The 16,784-nt window shown below is 41.9% G+C and overlaps 1 protein-coding gene across 3 annotated transcripts in view; it reads right to left on the reverse strand.

The window, feature by feature from the left end:
* LOC309383736 (neural proliferation differentiation and control protein 1-like) overlaps positions 1-15,109 on the reverse strand; it is a 41,038-nt gene extending 25,929 nt beyond the window's left edge. The window contains exon 1 of one of the 3 annotated variants that reach the window (XM_081936573.1): positions 15,072-15,109. In XM_081936573.1, the coding sequence (XP_081792699.1) occupies positions 15,072-15,081 (10 nt within the window). In that variant the 5' untranslated portion in view covers positions 15,082-15,109. Of the gene's footprint in view, positions 1-450; positions 529-12,314; positions 12,350-15,071 lie in introns of those variants that run through there. The other 2 variants (XM_081936574.1, XM_081936572.1) reach the window with 2 other exon arrangements.
* Positions 15,110-16,784: the final 1,675 nt, after the last annotated feature.

A 16,784-nucleotide genomic window follows, 5' to 3' on the forward strand; every position in this document is an offset into this window, starting at 1 on the left:
TCTTATCCTAGAACCAAACCTAGGTTGAAACTACTGCATTCCATTCTCCATCCATCCATTCGTTCATCCATCCATCCATCCATCCATCCATCCATCCATCCCAAATAACCAGCAAACCCACCTCTATTTGTTCCTTCATTCCAAGGCTTTGCCGTTCTCTCCTTCCTCCCTATATTCCTTCATTCCAAGCCTTTGCCATTCTCTCCTTCCTCTATTTATTCTTTCATTGCAATCCTTTGCCGTTCTCTCTTTCTTAGCCTTTCCGCTTTGGGTGGACTGTTTCTCTCTCCTTTTGTTACCTCCCCGCCCTATCCCCTTCTGCTCCTACATGTCTCTGCTTTCTCTCCCTTCGGCAGTCACTCCCCTCCTCTTCCCTTCCCGAATCCCCCACGTTGCACCCCCTCCGCACCTCCGCACCCCCCCCCACCTCCAACCAGGTACCCCCCTCACCTGCTTCCCAGTTGGCCCCCGTAGTAGCCAGGATTGCGAAAAATCCCAGCCATCCTGTGGCTTGGCTCAGCATCATCGCCTTTCAAAGAAATAAATGAAACGGGGAAGGGGGAGGGAAGGGTAAGTAGTAAGCTGGAGAGGGGGCTGTGCCCCTTCGCAGCTCTTGGCATGGAGCCCAATACGAGAGAAGAACCTGCTGGCCAGGCCGGTGGGGAGGGACTGCGGATATTTATGAATGAACCACTGAGGATTGGAGGATGGATGGGGAGGGGGGGGTGGATAAGGATGTAGAATTGGACAGAAGAAAAATGTCTCTGAATATTTAGCTCGCTGGAAAGGGGGAAGGTACAGGAGACATTGTGATGTGCGGAGAGCTTTAGACTGACAAGTTAATTGGATGAGCTTTTACTAAATATAATGGATTCCACTAAAATCAATGCACCGTTGGACAATTAGAGATCTGGGAATCATCCAGCTACTATCTGGCTAGGGAAGAAGTGGGGGGGGTGGGTGGAGAACCTGTAATGTAATAGCCTCATTGTACGTTTTGGTGCCCACATCAAGCATTTTGTACAAGTATTTTCTAGAATCCCAACATCCCTATTACCGATGTAGATGGTTTACTTCACGCTGCATTTCAGAACTAAAGTTTTCAGGATTCTCGTGGGATTTAAAAAGCATTCTGGTAATACATCTACACGAACAGAGGTTTTGGGGGAAAAGGTGAAAGATAAACTGATGTGAGTCGGACGATTTCAGTGGTATAAATATCTGTTCAATCAATCCATCAAGGTTTAGCACACGCAGGTAGTCCTCGACTTACAACAGCTCATTTAGTGACCATTCAAAGTTGCAACGGCACTGAAAAAAGCGGCTTAGGACCAAAATCTCAAGGGGGGGGGGTGTCACGTGATCCAAATTTAGCAACTGCTTGGCAACTGACTCATATTTATGATGGTTGTGGCATCGGGGGTGGGGGGTGGGAGTGGGGTCATGTGATCCCATGTTTCCATCTTCTGATAAGCAACGCCAACTATTCACTTAGCAACTGTGTTACTAACTTGGCAGCTGCAGGGATTGACTGAACAACTGTGGCAGGAAAGGTCGTCAAATTCACTTAACAACTTAGGAACAGAAATTTTGGGCTCAGCTGTGGTCGTAAGTCGAGGACTATCTGTACACACGTATGTACGCATTCATCACAGTGATATAGATTTATAGTTCCACTCATGCCAATATAAGCTTGATATGAGCCACAGGCCACTATTTATTTATTTATTTATTTGTATTTTGTATTCGTAGATCACCTCCGTCCCTTAAAGATACTCTCAGCAATGTATTTCTCTAGTGTTTCTCAACCTTGGCAACGCTAAGACACGTGGACTTCAACTCCCAGAATTCCCCAGCCAGCTATGAATTCTGGGAATTGAAGTCCATGTGTCTTAAAGTTGCCAAAGTTGAGAAACATTGTTTAATTACCCTATGTACACTTTGCCTGGTAATATGTTTTACTAACTTCAATGAAGCATATTTTTATCCTAGTGCACAATGATGCACTAAAGGTCACTTGATAGTGAGATGGGCGTCATATACATTTAATAAATACATACATTTCTACAACTAATGGAAACAGAATTCTGTTTTTATGCGTCACGGAGTTCCACCGAGCAGTTGGAGTTGCATCATCATTGCAAGGTACCAAAGCTATGCACTGAGAGTGCAGTCTCTACATAGCTATACAATAGTAAGCAAGGCAAGCCCCATTGGGTTAATCAGAATGTATTCACTGAGTAGATTTACTCATTATAGTTCACCTTGGAAAGCCCATCAGCATGAACAGAACAGGCTAGCAAACTTAGGCATTGTAGTCTCCTGGCTAATGTAATATAGAATAATAGAATAACAAAGTTGGAAGGGACTTTGGAGGTCTTCTAGTCCAACCTCCTGCTCAGGCAGGAATCCCTATATCCCTCTGGCCATCATAGCACTCTGCCAGCCAAAAATGGCCCCGTTTCTGGCCTCCCAGGGCCTCCAGTCCAATAGCACTCTGCCGGGTCCATTTTTGGCCTCCCCATTGTGGGTGGGCGGGGCAATTTCGTGGTCCCACGCAGGCCAGATTAATGGCTTCAGCAGGCCATATCCGGCATGCGGGTCGTAGTTTGAAGACCCCTGCCTTAAACTGTCTGGTTTGTTGTTAACTTACAGGATTTTTCTCACAAAGGCCAAGCTACAGAGGCAATTTGGTGTAGTGGTTAAACTATCAAGGTAGCAACTTGGAGAATGTGAGTTCTAGTCTTACCTTAGGCATGAAGCTAGCACCCTGACTTTGGACCAGTCCTTGTCTCTCAGCCCTCAGAAGAACGAGGCAAGGACAAACCATTTCCAAAAACCTTGCCAAGAAAATTTCAGGAACTAGTCCAGACAGTCAATAAAGGTTTTTTTTTGGGGGGGGGGTTGTGACTCAAAGGGGGAGAGAGAGAGAGAATCTATATCCCAAACATTCTCTGGCAACATTTTTCTGTCACATTCATCCATTCACTCATTAATTAATTAATTAAAATCAAGAAAATGTTATTGGGATGTATCATTTAGGTGAGATGGGGGTGTACCCTCATCTCACCTAAATGATACATCCCAATAACGTTTCCTTTATTTTGTCCCCCAGCCCATAAATAAGAAAATTTTAGTTAACCTTCACTGTATCAGTATTAAAACTTGCATTGTCGGCCTTACTCCAGCATCCTTCAAGAGCTGTTTAAAGAATGGCCAATCTGTTACACTTTTCTCCCACTGCACTGGAGATCTTGTCAGTGACCAGAAACAGGTGTGATCACATCTGCACTTATTGTCTGTTTCAGGCTGTTGCCACTCCCGTCAAGTTTCCAAGTAATACATCCCCAAAATAAGAACTCCGAGGCAGGCATATTCCTCAAATAACATTGTCAGGTTTCCGAAAGATGCCCTAATTAATTCATTAGCCTCAAGCCATGTTTCAAAAGAAAACCAGTCGTTTATTGGGAGCACCATTTTGGCAATACCGCTTTGCATTCAGATCTGAGCCTCATTTGAATTACAGCTGAACTTTATCCCTGTTCCTTCCCTCCCCTCAGTCTGTGTCATAAATCACATTTCCCAATGAGGTGCACCCCTCCCAAGCCTGCTGTAGTGATCTGAGATCCGACTCTAGCTGAAAGTATGCATGGAATGCGCTCCCCTGTTTCCTCATCATGGCAACTTCATGAGTTGACAAACATTTTATTGGGACATATCATATTGGCACACTTGGTGGAAAACTGGCTCGGGTTCTTGCCAGTTTTCCACCCAATTAAAAGTAAAATTTTGCCCCCAAAGACACCAGTCACATGGCCCAATCAGCATACAGTCCTCCAGTTGCTGGCCATCTTCCATCTTCTCTGCTCAAACACCGGGCAGAAACGTCCTTGACTCCCAGGGGAAAGAATTTTATTTTGGCTACAACATCCCCAACTATCTCTACACCCCGCTCCCTGGCCCCTTAGCGCCAGGCTGAGTCATCCCTGAAGCCAGGCAGGGGAAAACCTTATAAGAAAGTTATGAAAAAGAAAATGGCCACAGTTAAACCAGCTTCAGGGTTGACATCCCCTCCAGTCCGAGGACAGCCTTGTTATTGGTTTTCTGCTGTTAATTCTCTAAGGAGAGGGATGCAGCAGTGCCCGTGGTCAATCAGAAGTTAGCAAAATAGCTCTAGTCTTGCTGGTGCGTTAACTCTACTGTACAACGTTTATCATAGAGGCAAGGCTGAATTAACAGAATAATGGAGTCAGTTCCCTCTGCCATTGCCTTCCAAACGGAGCAGGGAGAAATCTGAAAGTTGACATTCCTATATAAAGGAAGGAAGGAAGGAAGGAAGGAAGGAAGGAAGGAAGGAAGGAAGGAAGGAAGGAAGGAAGGAAATAGGTATGTATGCATGTATGTATGGAGAGAGGGAGGGAGGGAGGGAGGGAGCTGCTTGGGATGGGACTTGGCAGTCTTCTGGACTCCTCTCCCTCTTTTTAAAAAATTGAAAACTTTATTTAGCTCAAGTTATGACAGAATGGAGAAGGGAGGAGGAGAAGGAAGAGAAGATAATTTAAAGAAGAGGAAGATGTTTTAAGGAAGGAGAGGAAGAGAAAGGAGATGAGGAGGAGGAAGAAGATGTTTTAAAGGGGAGGAAGAGAGAGGAGGAGATGAGAAGGAGGAGGAAGAGAAAAGGAAAGGAAGAAAAGAAGAAAAGGAGGACAGAAGGAAGAAGAAGAGAAGAAAGAAGAGAAGAAGAACTATGGATGACCAAGGGAATCCTGCAATTAGAGTCTAGACCTGCTCAGTTTTCCAACAGTACCATAAGTGATGATTACTTTCCCCACCAGCTAATTACATGAGGTAGTGGAGGGATTACAGCAAAACTAGAGCATGCTTTGCCAATTGCATGTGGGGCATGCAAAATACAAGTCAGCACCATTCATCACTAAGTAACAACAGATGCAGTAGAGTGCAGTTACCTATCGGCAAGAGAGGAGGCAAATTTAATTATTTCTGCCACTCAGTGTTGAATGAATAACTCTTTTAACACAGCAATGGGAACAGACCCTTGGAGTGTTGAGCAAACGCAGCAGTTGTAAAGCATATTGCAGAGTTTTAGATACAGGAAGGTATTTAACCAGTTATCGTGGTTGATGTAACTGATATAACTGACACATTCTCTTCTCACCCACCCATGTTTCAATGCTTATCCAAGAAGCTACTCAGATAAACAGCAAAATGTTTCAAGCGAAAAAGAAAAGTCCAGACTCAACTTCCAGCCAACATTTTATATATAACTTTTATATTTTTATGCCTATTTGTACACCACCAAAAGTCATTCTATGAGGGAGATAGGCAGTTTCTAAATATAATGCATAAATAAATACATGTGGATTATGTGGACAGTGTCCATGTAAAATTACTTCTTGACAGGAGAGAGGAAGGGGAAGTAGAGAAGGGAAGGATGACAGAGGGAAGAAAGGAGGTAGGGAGGGGGAGGAGAGAGGGAGAAGAAAGTTATGGATAAGGTACAAATATGGTGTATGGAGAGCAGAAGAGCCAATAATTGTTTTGGGGAGTTGATGGTAAGATGAATTGATGTAAGCATTTAATAATACAATAAAAACTAAAAATTAATAAAATTACTTCTTGACAAAATGAGAATAAAATTGAAGTAAAAGGGCAGAAAATAAAATATATAAGGATTGTGAAAAGGATGAGCAGAAGAATAACTAAAATACAAAATTAAGTTTGGAGGGGAAAATGAAAGAGCCAAAGACAAATGATAAAAAAAGAAAAAGGATAAGAAAAGAGATCATTGAGAGAGCAGATATGAGAGTGAAAATAAATAGATAAAATATAAATACATTGAAAGTATGGCTCCTACTACATTGAACTTTAAAGCATTGATTTTGAAAATAAAAGCCACTAGAGTTTGGATAGATTAGCTTGAAAAGAAACAGGATGTGCTACTCTCAAGCTTTGCGACAGAAAACAGTGCAGAGATATTTTCCTCATTGTCTCTCCTTGTGACCGAAAGGATCACAAAAATTTGAAAAACCAATCATTTCATAGGAAGATAAAATACCGTACTTGAACAACAAAAGCATCCAAATTATGCAAAAAAAAAAGACTATGTAAGATTCTTGTTTCACTTAGTGAGCCTTGATAACTGTCTGATAAGATTAAAAGCTATGTAGACAAAAACAACTTTGAACATAGCATCAGTCATCCACATGATGTAATGGGGAAGTAAAAAAGGAACACAAGCATTCTTCAAATAATTGTGAAGAAGATAAATGCTTCTTATGTAGCAATCTCATCATGTGGATCTACTCCTTCAGTTTCAAGGGGGCCCCTGAACTATTAATGGGACATTAACTACAGACTCCCTCATGAATGAAACTTTGCAACTAATTCCCCAGATGACTTGATTTGAAAGTTTTGAAAACAAGATAAATAAAAAAGGAAACAGCAATAGCAGGTTAATTGCAGTGCTGGAGGCAGACTTATTTAGTACCACCATTGCCTTCAGAACTCCCAGGTATATGGAATAGTACAAGAGGAGACAACAATATTACATCTTGCGATAGGGAAATTGATTCATGAAAGATGGCTCACTATTCAGATGTCTCCTTTTGTGTAGGGAAACAAAAGCCAACCAAAAGGCTTCATCACTGGAGATTTTTGAGAAGAGATTGGACAACCATTTGTCTGAAATGGCATAAGGTCTCCTGCTTGATGGGGAGGATGTTGGACTAGAAGACCTCCAAGGTTCCTTCCAACTTGTGTTATTCTTCCTGGAAGAGCCATCACACCCTATGAAGGTTTACACTTAAAAATGTTATTAATAACTGGCCAAGAAGGACCCACGGTTTGGCTTAAAGGGGTGGATATTCAATCAGTCAGATAGAGCTGGAAGGGACCTTGGAGGTCTTCTAGCCTAACCCCCTGCTCAAGCAGGAGACCCTATGCCATTTCAAACAAGTGGCTATCTACTTCTTATGAATGCAACTCAATGTAATAGTAAAGGATTGGGATGTACTATGTAGCTGTGGCATCCGGCCCTCTCAATTCCAGGCAAATAGATGGGGAAGAAATGGAGGTAGTGACAGATTTTATTTTCCTGGGCTCCAAGATCACCGCAGATGGGGACTACAGCCAAGAAATTAAAAGATGCTTGCTCCTGGGAAGGAAAGCTATGACAAATGTAGACAGCATACTGAAAAGCAGAGACATCACCCTGTCAACAAAAGTGCATATAGTCAAGGCTATGGTTTTCCCAGTTGAAATATATGGCAGTGAAGATTGGACCATAAGAAAGGCTGAACGCCAAAGAATGGAGGCCTTCGAACTCTGGTGCTGGAGAAGACTCCTGCAAGTCCCTTGAACTGCAAAGTGATCAGAGCGGCCAGTCCTAGGGGAGATCAACCCTGATTGCTCTTTAGAAGGCCAGATCCTGAAGATGAAACTCAAGTACTTTGGCCAACCAATGAGAAGGAAGGACTCACTGGAGAAGAGCCTGATGCTGGGAACGATTGAGGGCAAAAGAAGAAGGGGACAACAGAGAATGAGGTGGCTGGATGGAGTCACCCAAGCAGTGGGCATGAGCTTAAATGGACTCCAAAGGATGGTAGAGGACAGGAAGGCTTGGAGGAACGTTGTTTATGGGGTCGCGATAGGTCAGACATGACTTTGCAACTAACAACAAAAAGACAACTGGACTTTCTTTAGGTTTTTTTCCCTTTAAAAATGTTTTGCTTCTCATCTAAGAAGCTTCTTTAGTTCTAACTGAGGGGTGGAGAATGGATAGCTCAGAGTGCTAACGACCACATGACTACCAAGCATATAAATCCTTCCATTCCACACCTGACAGTTATTATCAGTTTACTTTGGACAAGTGTTATGTGGAACAGTTTTTCTTCTTACACCAGAGGTGGGGAACAATGGCTCTTTTATGACTTGTGGACTTCAACTCCCAGAATTCCTGGTTCGGGAATTCTGGGAGTTGAAGTCCACTAGTCATAAAGGGGCCATCGTTCCCCACTTCTGCTTTACACCCTCTAAAATGATATCTGGTAAGAGTATTTGCAGGAAGGTCAAAATGGTGACTGACATTGCATGATCAAATCCCCCCCCCTTATTTTTTAATGGATATTATGAAGCCTATAAAAAAGAAGACAAGACTTTTTGCATTTGCAGGCACCATTTTGACTTTTCTGACCTGGGGGTACCCATGTTCTGCTACTGACACCTAAATACTGGACTCCTGTAGGAAATACTCATAGAGCAAGAAAGTATTTCTCTGATTGCATCTCAATGGGAATTCAAACAGTGCTCCCCATCCCAGGGTAGAGCTGGAGAAAGCATTACCTGTTGAATTGCTGACAGGTTGCGCAACAATTCTGATAAAGAATCCGTGCCAGAAAGGACCCAAACAAAACCCCAACCCGCCCCAGCGTTCTCCTTGTTTCACAAGGCCTGGTGCAGCCATGTCATCTTTATTTCAACGCCAGTGGTTCCCATAGCAACTATTACTCCTGGTTGCCATACGTTGTTCCAGCCCAGGCTCCCTGGTTGCCATAGCAATGGAATGACATGAAGGAGGAGAATAAGCTTCATTGCTCTTGATGGAAAAAAATGATGCAGTTATTGATGAGATGGGCAATAAAAACAACCATTTCCAGCTAGATATTGCAGAGAATATTGGAGGGAAGAGGAATTTCCAGGCTAATTTGGTCAAATTAAGTGGGCTATATTGAAGAAAAAGTGGTTTCTATTTATAGTGCCAGAGTGGCCTTGCCCTAAAATTTGACAGAGGAAAGCGGCAAGAAAATTAGCCCATGACGATGACTGACGGACAAATAACAGAAAGAAGGATGTTATTATCTCATCATGGCAAGCTGAAGGCAGAAGGATCACACTGACATATCTGCATTAAATTAACAGCAAAATTAATAACATGCAAGTCAGGCAATGCATTTCAAGTAGACAGTTTCCCTATTTCTCTTTGAAAGAGAAATTCATTGAGAAACCAAGGAGAATTCATGGTTTGTGTTGTTTCTCAAAGCAATCACCATAAAATCAAACCTCTGTAGGCTTACTTGTGAGTAATATCTCAGGGGTTGCTACAAAGAAGAGGGGGTCAAGCTATTGTCCAAAGCACCTGATGGTAGAACAAAAAGCAATGGGTGGAAACTGATCAAGGAGAGAGCAGCAACCTAGAACTAAGGATAAATTTCCTGACAGGTTGAACAATTAATCAGTGGAACGATTTGCCTCCAGAAGTTGTGAATGCTCCAACACTGGAAGTCTTTAAGAAGATGTTGGATAGCTATTTGTCTGACACGGTATAGGGTTTCCTGCTTAGGCAGAGGGTTGGACTAGATGACCTACAAGGTCCCTTCCAACTCTTTTCTAAGTCAAGCCTCTTTTCCTTATAGCACGAGGGGAGCACATTTATAGTATTATAACTGGCTATTGGAGCTGTCATTCACAACGGGCATCACCTCCCATTTTATTTTCTGCAGGAGGAAGAGATGAAGAAAAAGAAGAATTGAGGAAGGTTGGTGGAAATATAGGTCTGAACGCTCCAGTTCTCAGCCCAAGGAAATCATCCAACTAATTCAAGACACAGAACTAGAACTGATGTTCTATAGACACTAGATTGGTAGAAGCCATTCTGCTGTGGCTACAGAATAACAGAGTTGGGAGGGACCTTTAGAGATCTTCTAGTGTCCAACCCCTTACTCAGGCAAGAACCCCTGTGCCATTTCATCTAGATGGTTATCCAATCTCTTCTTAAAAACCTCCAGTTATTTTAAGAAGTCTAAGAACAAACTTCAAAGAGGCTAGCTCAATTTTTTTTCACAATGCATTAAAACATTAAAAATATTTGAAAGTATTAAAAAAATAATGCTTTTGAAAAGTGACAGTGCTGTTCTGTATTTTCCTCGTGTTCTGCCAGGTGATATTAGAGAATAGAATTACAGGGTTGAAATAGGGACTTTGGAGGTCTTCTAGTCCAACCCCCTGCTCTGTCAAGAGACTCTATACCATTCTGTAAAAATGGCTTCAAATCTGTTCTTAAAATCCTCCAATGATGGAGCACCCACAACCTCTGAGGTGATCTGTTCCACTGATTATTTGTTCTGTCAGAAAAATTCTTAGTTTTAGGGTGGGTCTCTCTTTGATATGTTTCCATTACTACTTGCCCTGCCCTTAAGTGCTTTCCAGAATATGTCGATTCCCTCTCTTCTCTGTGACAGCCCCTCAAGTACTGGATTACTACTGCTATCATGTTATTCCATTCCTATATACTTACACACACCCAGAGCCAACATAATGCAGTAATGGTGAAGGAGTTGGGCTAGGAATGGAGAGATCCAGCTTCCACTCCACCTCTGAGCCAGAAAAAGATGTTAAAATACCTCAGGAAAAAAGTATCTCAGAATAATCACCTATCAAAATAGAAGAGAGAAACAAAAGAATGGCCAGATTGGGAAAAGGTTTTGTGGCGGCAGGAAAACCTATAAATCTGTTGAATGTTTCCACAGAGCATTGTGCTGATGCTTTAATGTTGGAAAGCCAACGATAAACAGAAAGGAAAACCATTATGGCTAAGCCTGGATTTTAGCATCCATCAACTTCAAAGAAGAATAAAAAAGCATCCTGAGACGGCATAAAGGATATGCTATAGGTTACTTGACTGTTCTTTTGCTCAAAATGTCTCCCCTTTGTTGGTTGGACCAGGTTATATTGTATATATCCAACTATGTTTTGCAACTATTGTATATATCCAACTATGTTTTGCAACTATTGTATATATCCAACTATGTTTTGCAACTATTGTATATATCCAACTATGTTTTGCAACTCAAAATATACCTCCCCCCCAACATTAGGATTACTACCGACCTCCGCTCCTTCCGTTCAAAACTCAAGACCCACCTTTTTCAACTAGCCGGCCTGGCTCAATTATAGTTCAATTATAGTTCCATCTTTATCCTCCTGGCAATCTTTTAAATTTGTAATTTTATATTGGGGTATTTTAATTTTTAATTCTATTATGACTATTCCTATGTATTGTACTATGCGATTTTGATACCTCCTCCGTGAAATGTTTTAATTGTATAATATGTGTTTTTATTTATTGTACGCCGCCCCGAGTCCCTTCGTGGAGAGGGAGCGGCTAACAAATCTAATAAATTCAAATTCAATTCAATATGTTTTAAGTCTGGTGTCTGTTTTCTAATGTTGTAATCCATATCTAAATTTACCCCATTCTGTGGCAGTTATTTCTGTCATGCTTTTTATAGGGGGAAAATTCTCTCTTGGTCACTACTGGAAACATGAGTTTGTCAGTTTGATATGCCTTTCTTGAAAACTTCCTTATTTCCCCTAAATACAGGTAGGTCCTTGATTTATAACACTAACCTGTCCATTACAATTTTAAGTCGTGGTGGTTATAAAGCAAGTCACCATGTGACTGACCCACTTTTATAAACTTTCTGTGGCACTCATCAAGTGAATCCTGTCATTAAGTGAATCCACAGTTAAGTCAAACTATTCTCCAAGGCACCTGAGGGTAGAACAAGAAGCAATGGGTGGAAACTAATCAAGGAGAGAAGCAACTTAGAACTGAGGAGAAACTTCCTGACAGTTAGAACAATTAATCAGTGGAACAGCTTGCCTCCAGAAGTTGTGAATGCCCCAACACTGGAAGTCTTTAAGAAGATGTTGGATAGCCATTTGTCTGAAACGGTATAGGGTTTCCTGCCTAGGCAGGGGGTTGGACTAGAAGACCTCCAAGGTCCCTTCCAACTCTACTATTGTATTGTATTGTAAGTGAACCCATTGCTTGCTATGGGGCATTATTTGCCAAATAAACACCAGGTTTTCTGCAAAGATGTTGTAATTGAAGTCGTGCAACAAAGAAGAGTGGTCAACTTCTTCTCCAAAGCACCTGAAGGCAGGACCAGAAGCAATGGATGGAAACTGACCAAGGAGAGAATCAACCTAGAACTAAGGAGGAATTTCCTGTCAATGAGAACAATCAACCAATGGAACAGAAGTTGCCTTCAGAAGTTGTAGGAGCTTCGTCATTGGAGGTTTTTAAGAAGAGACTGGACAGCTGCTTGTCTGGAATAGTATAGGGTCTCCTGCTTGAGCTGAGGGTTGGGCTAGAAGCCCTCCAAGGTCCCTTCCAACTCTTGTGTGATCTCAAGACACTGCAAACGTCTGCAAACACAGACCAGCTGTGGAGTGCTCAAAATACAGTCACATGACCTCAGGGCAGCCAGACATTGGAACTGGGTCATAAGTACCTTGTCAGTCATAATTTTGAACAGTCATGTTTTGGTGAAACCTGCCAGGCTGCTGCAAAGAAGAGGCTGTATCCTGCTGAGAAAACTCCGGATGCTGCTTTGTAACTATCCTCCAAAGATAAAGTGAGTGATACACGTTTGAAGGAAATTAAATCTTTCAAATCAACCCCAGCTCATGCTGACTTCAAAGGCCCATGCAAGAAGCTCTCTTGGAACCCAGCAACAGTGGGGGTCGTTATCTTTGTTTCAAGGTGTTTACAGTATTCAACTCTCCAGTCTAGTAGTCTACACCTCTGGAAGCTTTTGATGGTTCTCAACCAAGGAGAAATCTGGTCGATCTTATCAGAGTCCAGAGAAGAGCAACCATGTGCTGCCACCTATTGAGACAGTTTAGACAACGGAGTCTCTGCTTTCTTTTATTGTAAAAAAAAACATCTGGATCCTCTGAATTCAAGTCTTTAATAAATGTAGTAAATGGAAACTATTGTCCAGAAGTTTGTATTGAAATGTTAAGGTAATCAGTGAATAGAAGGAAACATTATAGCAAAGAAGAACTCACAAAATGCAGAAACTAAAGAGTTAGTTGAAGATTGAGAATTCCTAGGACTAAGTAGATAATACAGGTAGTCTTCCACTTACTGTCAATCCTGGAGCTATCTTTGAACATCTTCAGGGTTGCCTCAGCGAAGCCGGATAGAGCTGTGGGAAAGGGAGGGTGAGGAGTAGAGATAGCTGGAGGAATATGTAGCCAAAACAACATTCTTTCTTCTGGGAACCAAGGACATTCTCACCAGCACCTGGAGGGGTGTAGATGGGGCCTTCAGGAGGGGGATTGGATTGGGGCACTGATGGTTGTGTGTAATGGGAGGGAAGAACTTTGAATTTTGAATTGAGTGGGGAAAACCCGGCTGGGAGATTCAGAGTCGGATTTTCACCAGCTGTGCCAATATGACATGCCTAATAAATCTGTGTAGGGATGCGGTGGCTCAGTGGCTAAGACGCTGAGCTTGTTCATCAGAATGGCCGCCAGTTTGGCGGTTTGAATCCCTAGTGCCACGTAACGGAGTGAGCTCCCGTTACTTGTCCCAGCTTCTGCCAACCAAGCAGTTCGAAAGCACGTAAAAATGCAAGTAGAAAAATAGGAACCACCTTTGGTGGGAAGGTAACAGCGTTCCATGTGCATTTGGCATTTAGTCATGCCAGCCACATGACCACAGAGACGTCTTTGGACAGTGCTGGCTCTTGGGCTTGGAAACGGAGATGAGCACCGCCCTCTAGAGTTGGGAACGACTAGCACATATCTGTGAGGGGAACCTTTACATTTACCTTTAATAAATCTCTATTTGGAGTTTTGATTTCATCTGGGCTGTTCCTTGGAATCCTGACATTTACAATCATTCATTTAGTGACTGTTCAAAGTTACAACAGAACTGAAAAAGATGACAACAGGTCCTCACACTTACTAACAACAGCAATCCCCCCAAAGATCATGTGATCAAAATTTGGCTGTTGGCAACTGGCATGTATTTACAATGATTGCAGTGTCATGGAGTCATATGGATCACCATTTGAGACGTGCCCAACCAGTTTTTGGCAACAAATGTCATGATTCACATAACATTGATTTCTTAAAAATCATGGCAAAAGTTGTAAAATTGGACATGACTCACTTAGCAGCCACCTTGCTTAGCAATGGAAATTTGGGTCTCAATTGTGGTCGAAAGTCAAAGACTAGGGGTATAGAATTTTGTTATTCAATTTCTTAAACAGATTGCTTGCCAAGCAAAATTGAGCAGTTTAGAGAGGGTTCAAAGCAACAGATAATGAAAAATAAAATCATAGCAATAAAAGCATCTGAGTCGGGAACAAAGAGACATTTCAAACTGTTTTAGTTGTTATCGAGATACTAGGATATTGTTGTTTAGGCTTAACATCTTGAGCTTTTTTTTTTTAATAAAGAACTAAATGAGGGAGCAGCCTTACCTCTTGCCTCTTAAGAAGAATTAAAAAAAGTTCTTTTTGATAAATGAATTCCTTAGGCAAGAGAGATTTGCAACGGGGATAAAAACAATCAAAATAGTGGCTACAAGTATTGATCAAAGCTTCCTTTTTTTACACGCATCATGGTTTGTTTTAACCTCCTCCCTGCAGATACCTCTGCCATTAAGCTTTGGTTCTCCAGAATTCAAGCTGATATTAATTCATTATAATTAGTCTTACAATACCTGTATCCCCACTAATATTTGAGTGTATACCTTTTATAGACTTTGTAGAATCATCAGACTGAAAGAGAACATCTAATCCCAGGCTGGCTGGGGAATTCTGGGAGTTGAAGTCCATGCATTTTTAAGCTGCCAAGATTGAGAAACACCGATCTAAGTTATCAGGTCAAAGAGGAGAGGGTCAAACCTGCTCAAAGGAGGAACTCCGATTGAAGCATACCAAGCTATGGTTAAATGTTTATGAAAATTCTCAATCATCCAGGTCATGTTTGTCCCAAAGGTGTTTTTCAAAAGGGAATTGGACTTTCTTGGTTCAGTTGGTTTGGACCAAGAAAGTCCAACAGTTATCTTTTGAAAACTATCTTTGGGTCTTTTTTTCCCCATCACATCTATTCAATGACATCCATTGCTTCTTTGGTAAACAATTTGCCAAATTGTTCCTATTAAAAATGTTTTTCCTGGACTTGACTATAAATCAGATATTGGCCTTCTAGGTGACATTTTTCAGGTACGGCAAGAATATTATTATATTGACCTTCATTCATCTGGTCCCAGGGCTAAACTTGGTCAATTCCTCCCAACTGGCTTCATAATACTGCTTCGCCTCTGGACAGAACCTATTTTTTCTTCTTGATGTGTGGTGCCTGAAGAGAACATGCTACTCAAAGTAGATCCTGACTGTCCTGCTTTCAGATTTGTTACACACTCAAACACAGGTGCTATGGTGATAAGCAATTTACTCAAAGCTGAAAAGAAAACAATAGACAAGTAATATAAAACAAAAAAAGTTTAGGACAGAAGCTTGCTTTAATGGGTTACTTTTAACGGGAACATTCAGAAGAATAGTCCAAATCCAGTCCAGAGTTCAAAAATCCAGGTCATGGTGCTCAGTCAGTTCAGAGGTCAGAATTTCATGCAAGAACCAGATAACAGTTTCTTCCCACGAGGAATCATGGCTCATGATTGCCTCAAACTGCAGGAAGATTTCACTAATTTACTTCCTTGCTTGGCAAGGAGCCTCATAGAACATCTCTGCTCTCCTCTCTACTCCTTGGGTGCAAAGGTTTGCTTCCATCATTATCTTACTGCTCCAGCTTGTTTGTACGGTCAACCGTACAAACCCAAGAAGCTGTTACAAACTTTTACTTATGAAATGTAACCAGGTTCCCACCAGTCTACCTAGCAACTTGCATAAATAAAAAGTTTCAAGTCCAGGGAGTCAGGCACAAGACAGGTCAAATGGTTCCAGAGTCCAAGGTATGGAAGATGTTAACTGGTCAGTTCCTGAAGTCCAGTTGGCACAAGGTAAAGGGGCAAAACAAAGTGAAACAAGGCTAGGCAAAGAGTCATAGTAAAAGTTTTTCCCCCAACATCAATCCTAACTTCAAGTTCTTCTTAAATAAGAACAGCCCCGTGTTTCTCATTCGGGTAGATAGGGTTGCTTCCTCATGAGTAGCCTTGCTGACCTCAGCTGTTCTTCCCTATGTTCTGCTTTATGTGCCCTTGCATCAGGAGGAGTGGCAGTTTGTCTTCCTCATTGGTTTAGTCTAGAGAAAAGAAGGACTAGGGGTGACATCATAGCAGTGATCCAGTATTTGAGGGGCTGCCACAAAGAGAAAGGGGTCAACTTATTTTCCAAAGCATCTGAGGGCAGGACAAGAAACAATGAATGGAAACTAGTCAAGAAATACAGAAGCAACCTTAGAACTAAGGAGAAACTTTCTAACAGTGAGAACACTTAACCAGCTTGCCTTCAGAAGTTGTGGGTGCTTCATCACTGGAGGTTTTTAAGAAGAGATTGGACAGCCACTTGTCTGAAATGGTATAAAATCACCTGCTTGAGCAGGCCCAGAAGACTCCAAGGTCTCTTTTGCTCTATATTGATTGATTGATTGATTGATTGTATATTGGTGCCAGTTGTTTGTCTTCCTCATTGCATAAATGATGGCAGCTCTTCTCACTGACTGCCGACTGGGCCCCACTTTCTCTGCTTGCTCAGTCGGCGGTTCAACTGGTGTTGATTGCTTGTAATCCATGGACATCTCAGGAGCTGTCTCCCTGTCATCATCAGACTCAGAATCCAGAGCCTCCGTGTGCTAATAGTGCCTATCTTTGATCAGCCGCAGGGAATTCTTGGCTTGGGGATCTCCTGAGGGTGACATTCCACAGTCCTGCTGGAGCAGTTTTATCACATTCAGAGTCACGGTCTGTTTCCTGGATTATAACATTAACCTACAATAGTGGCCAA

Source organism: Natrix helvetica, assembly GCF_964273705.1.
Source record: "Natrix helvetica genome assembly, chromosome: 1".
NCBI classification, from domain to species: Eukaryota; Metazoa; Chordata; class Lepidosauria; order Squamata; family Natricidae; genus Natrix; species Natrix helvetica.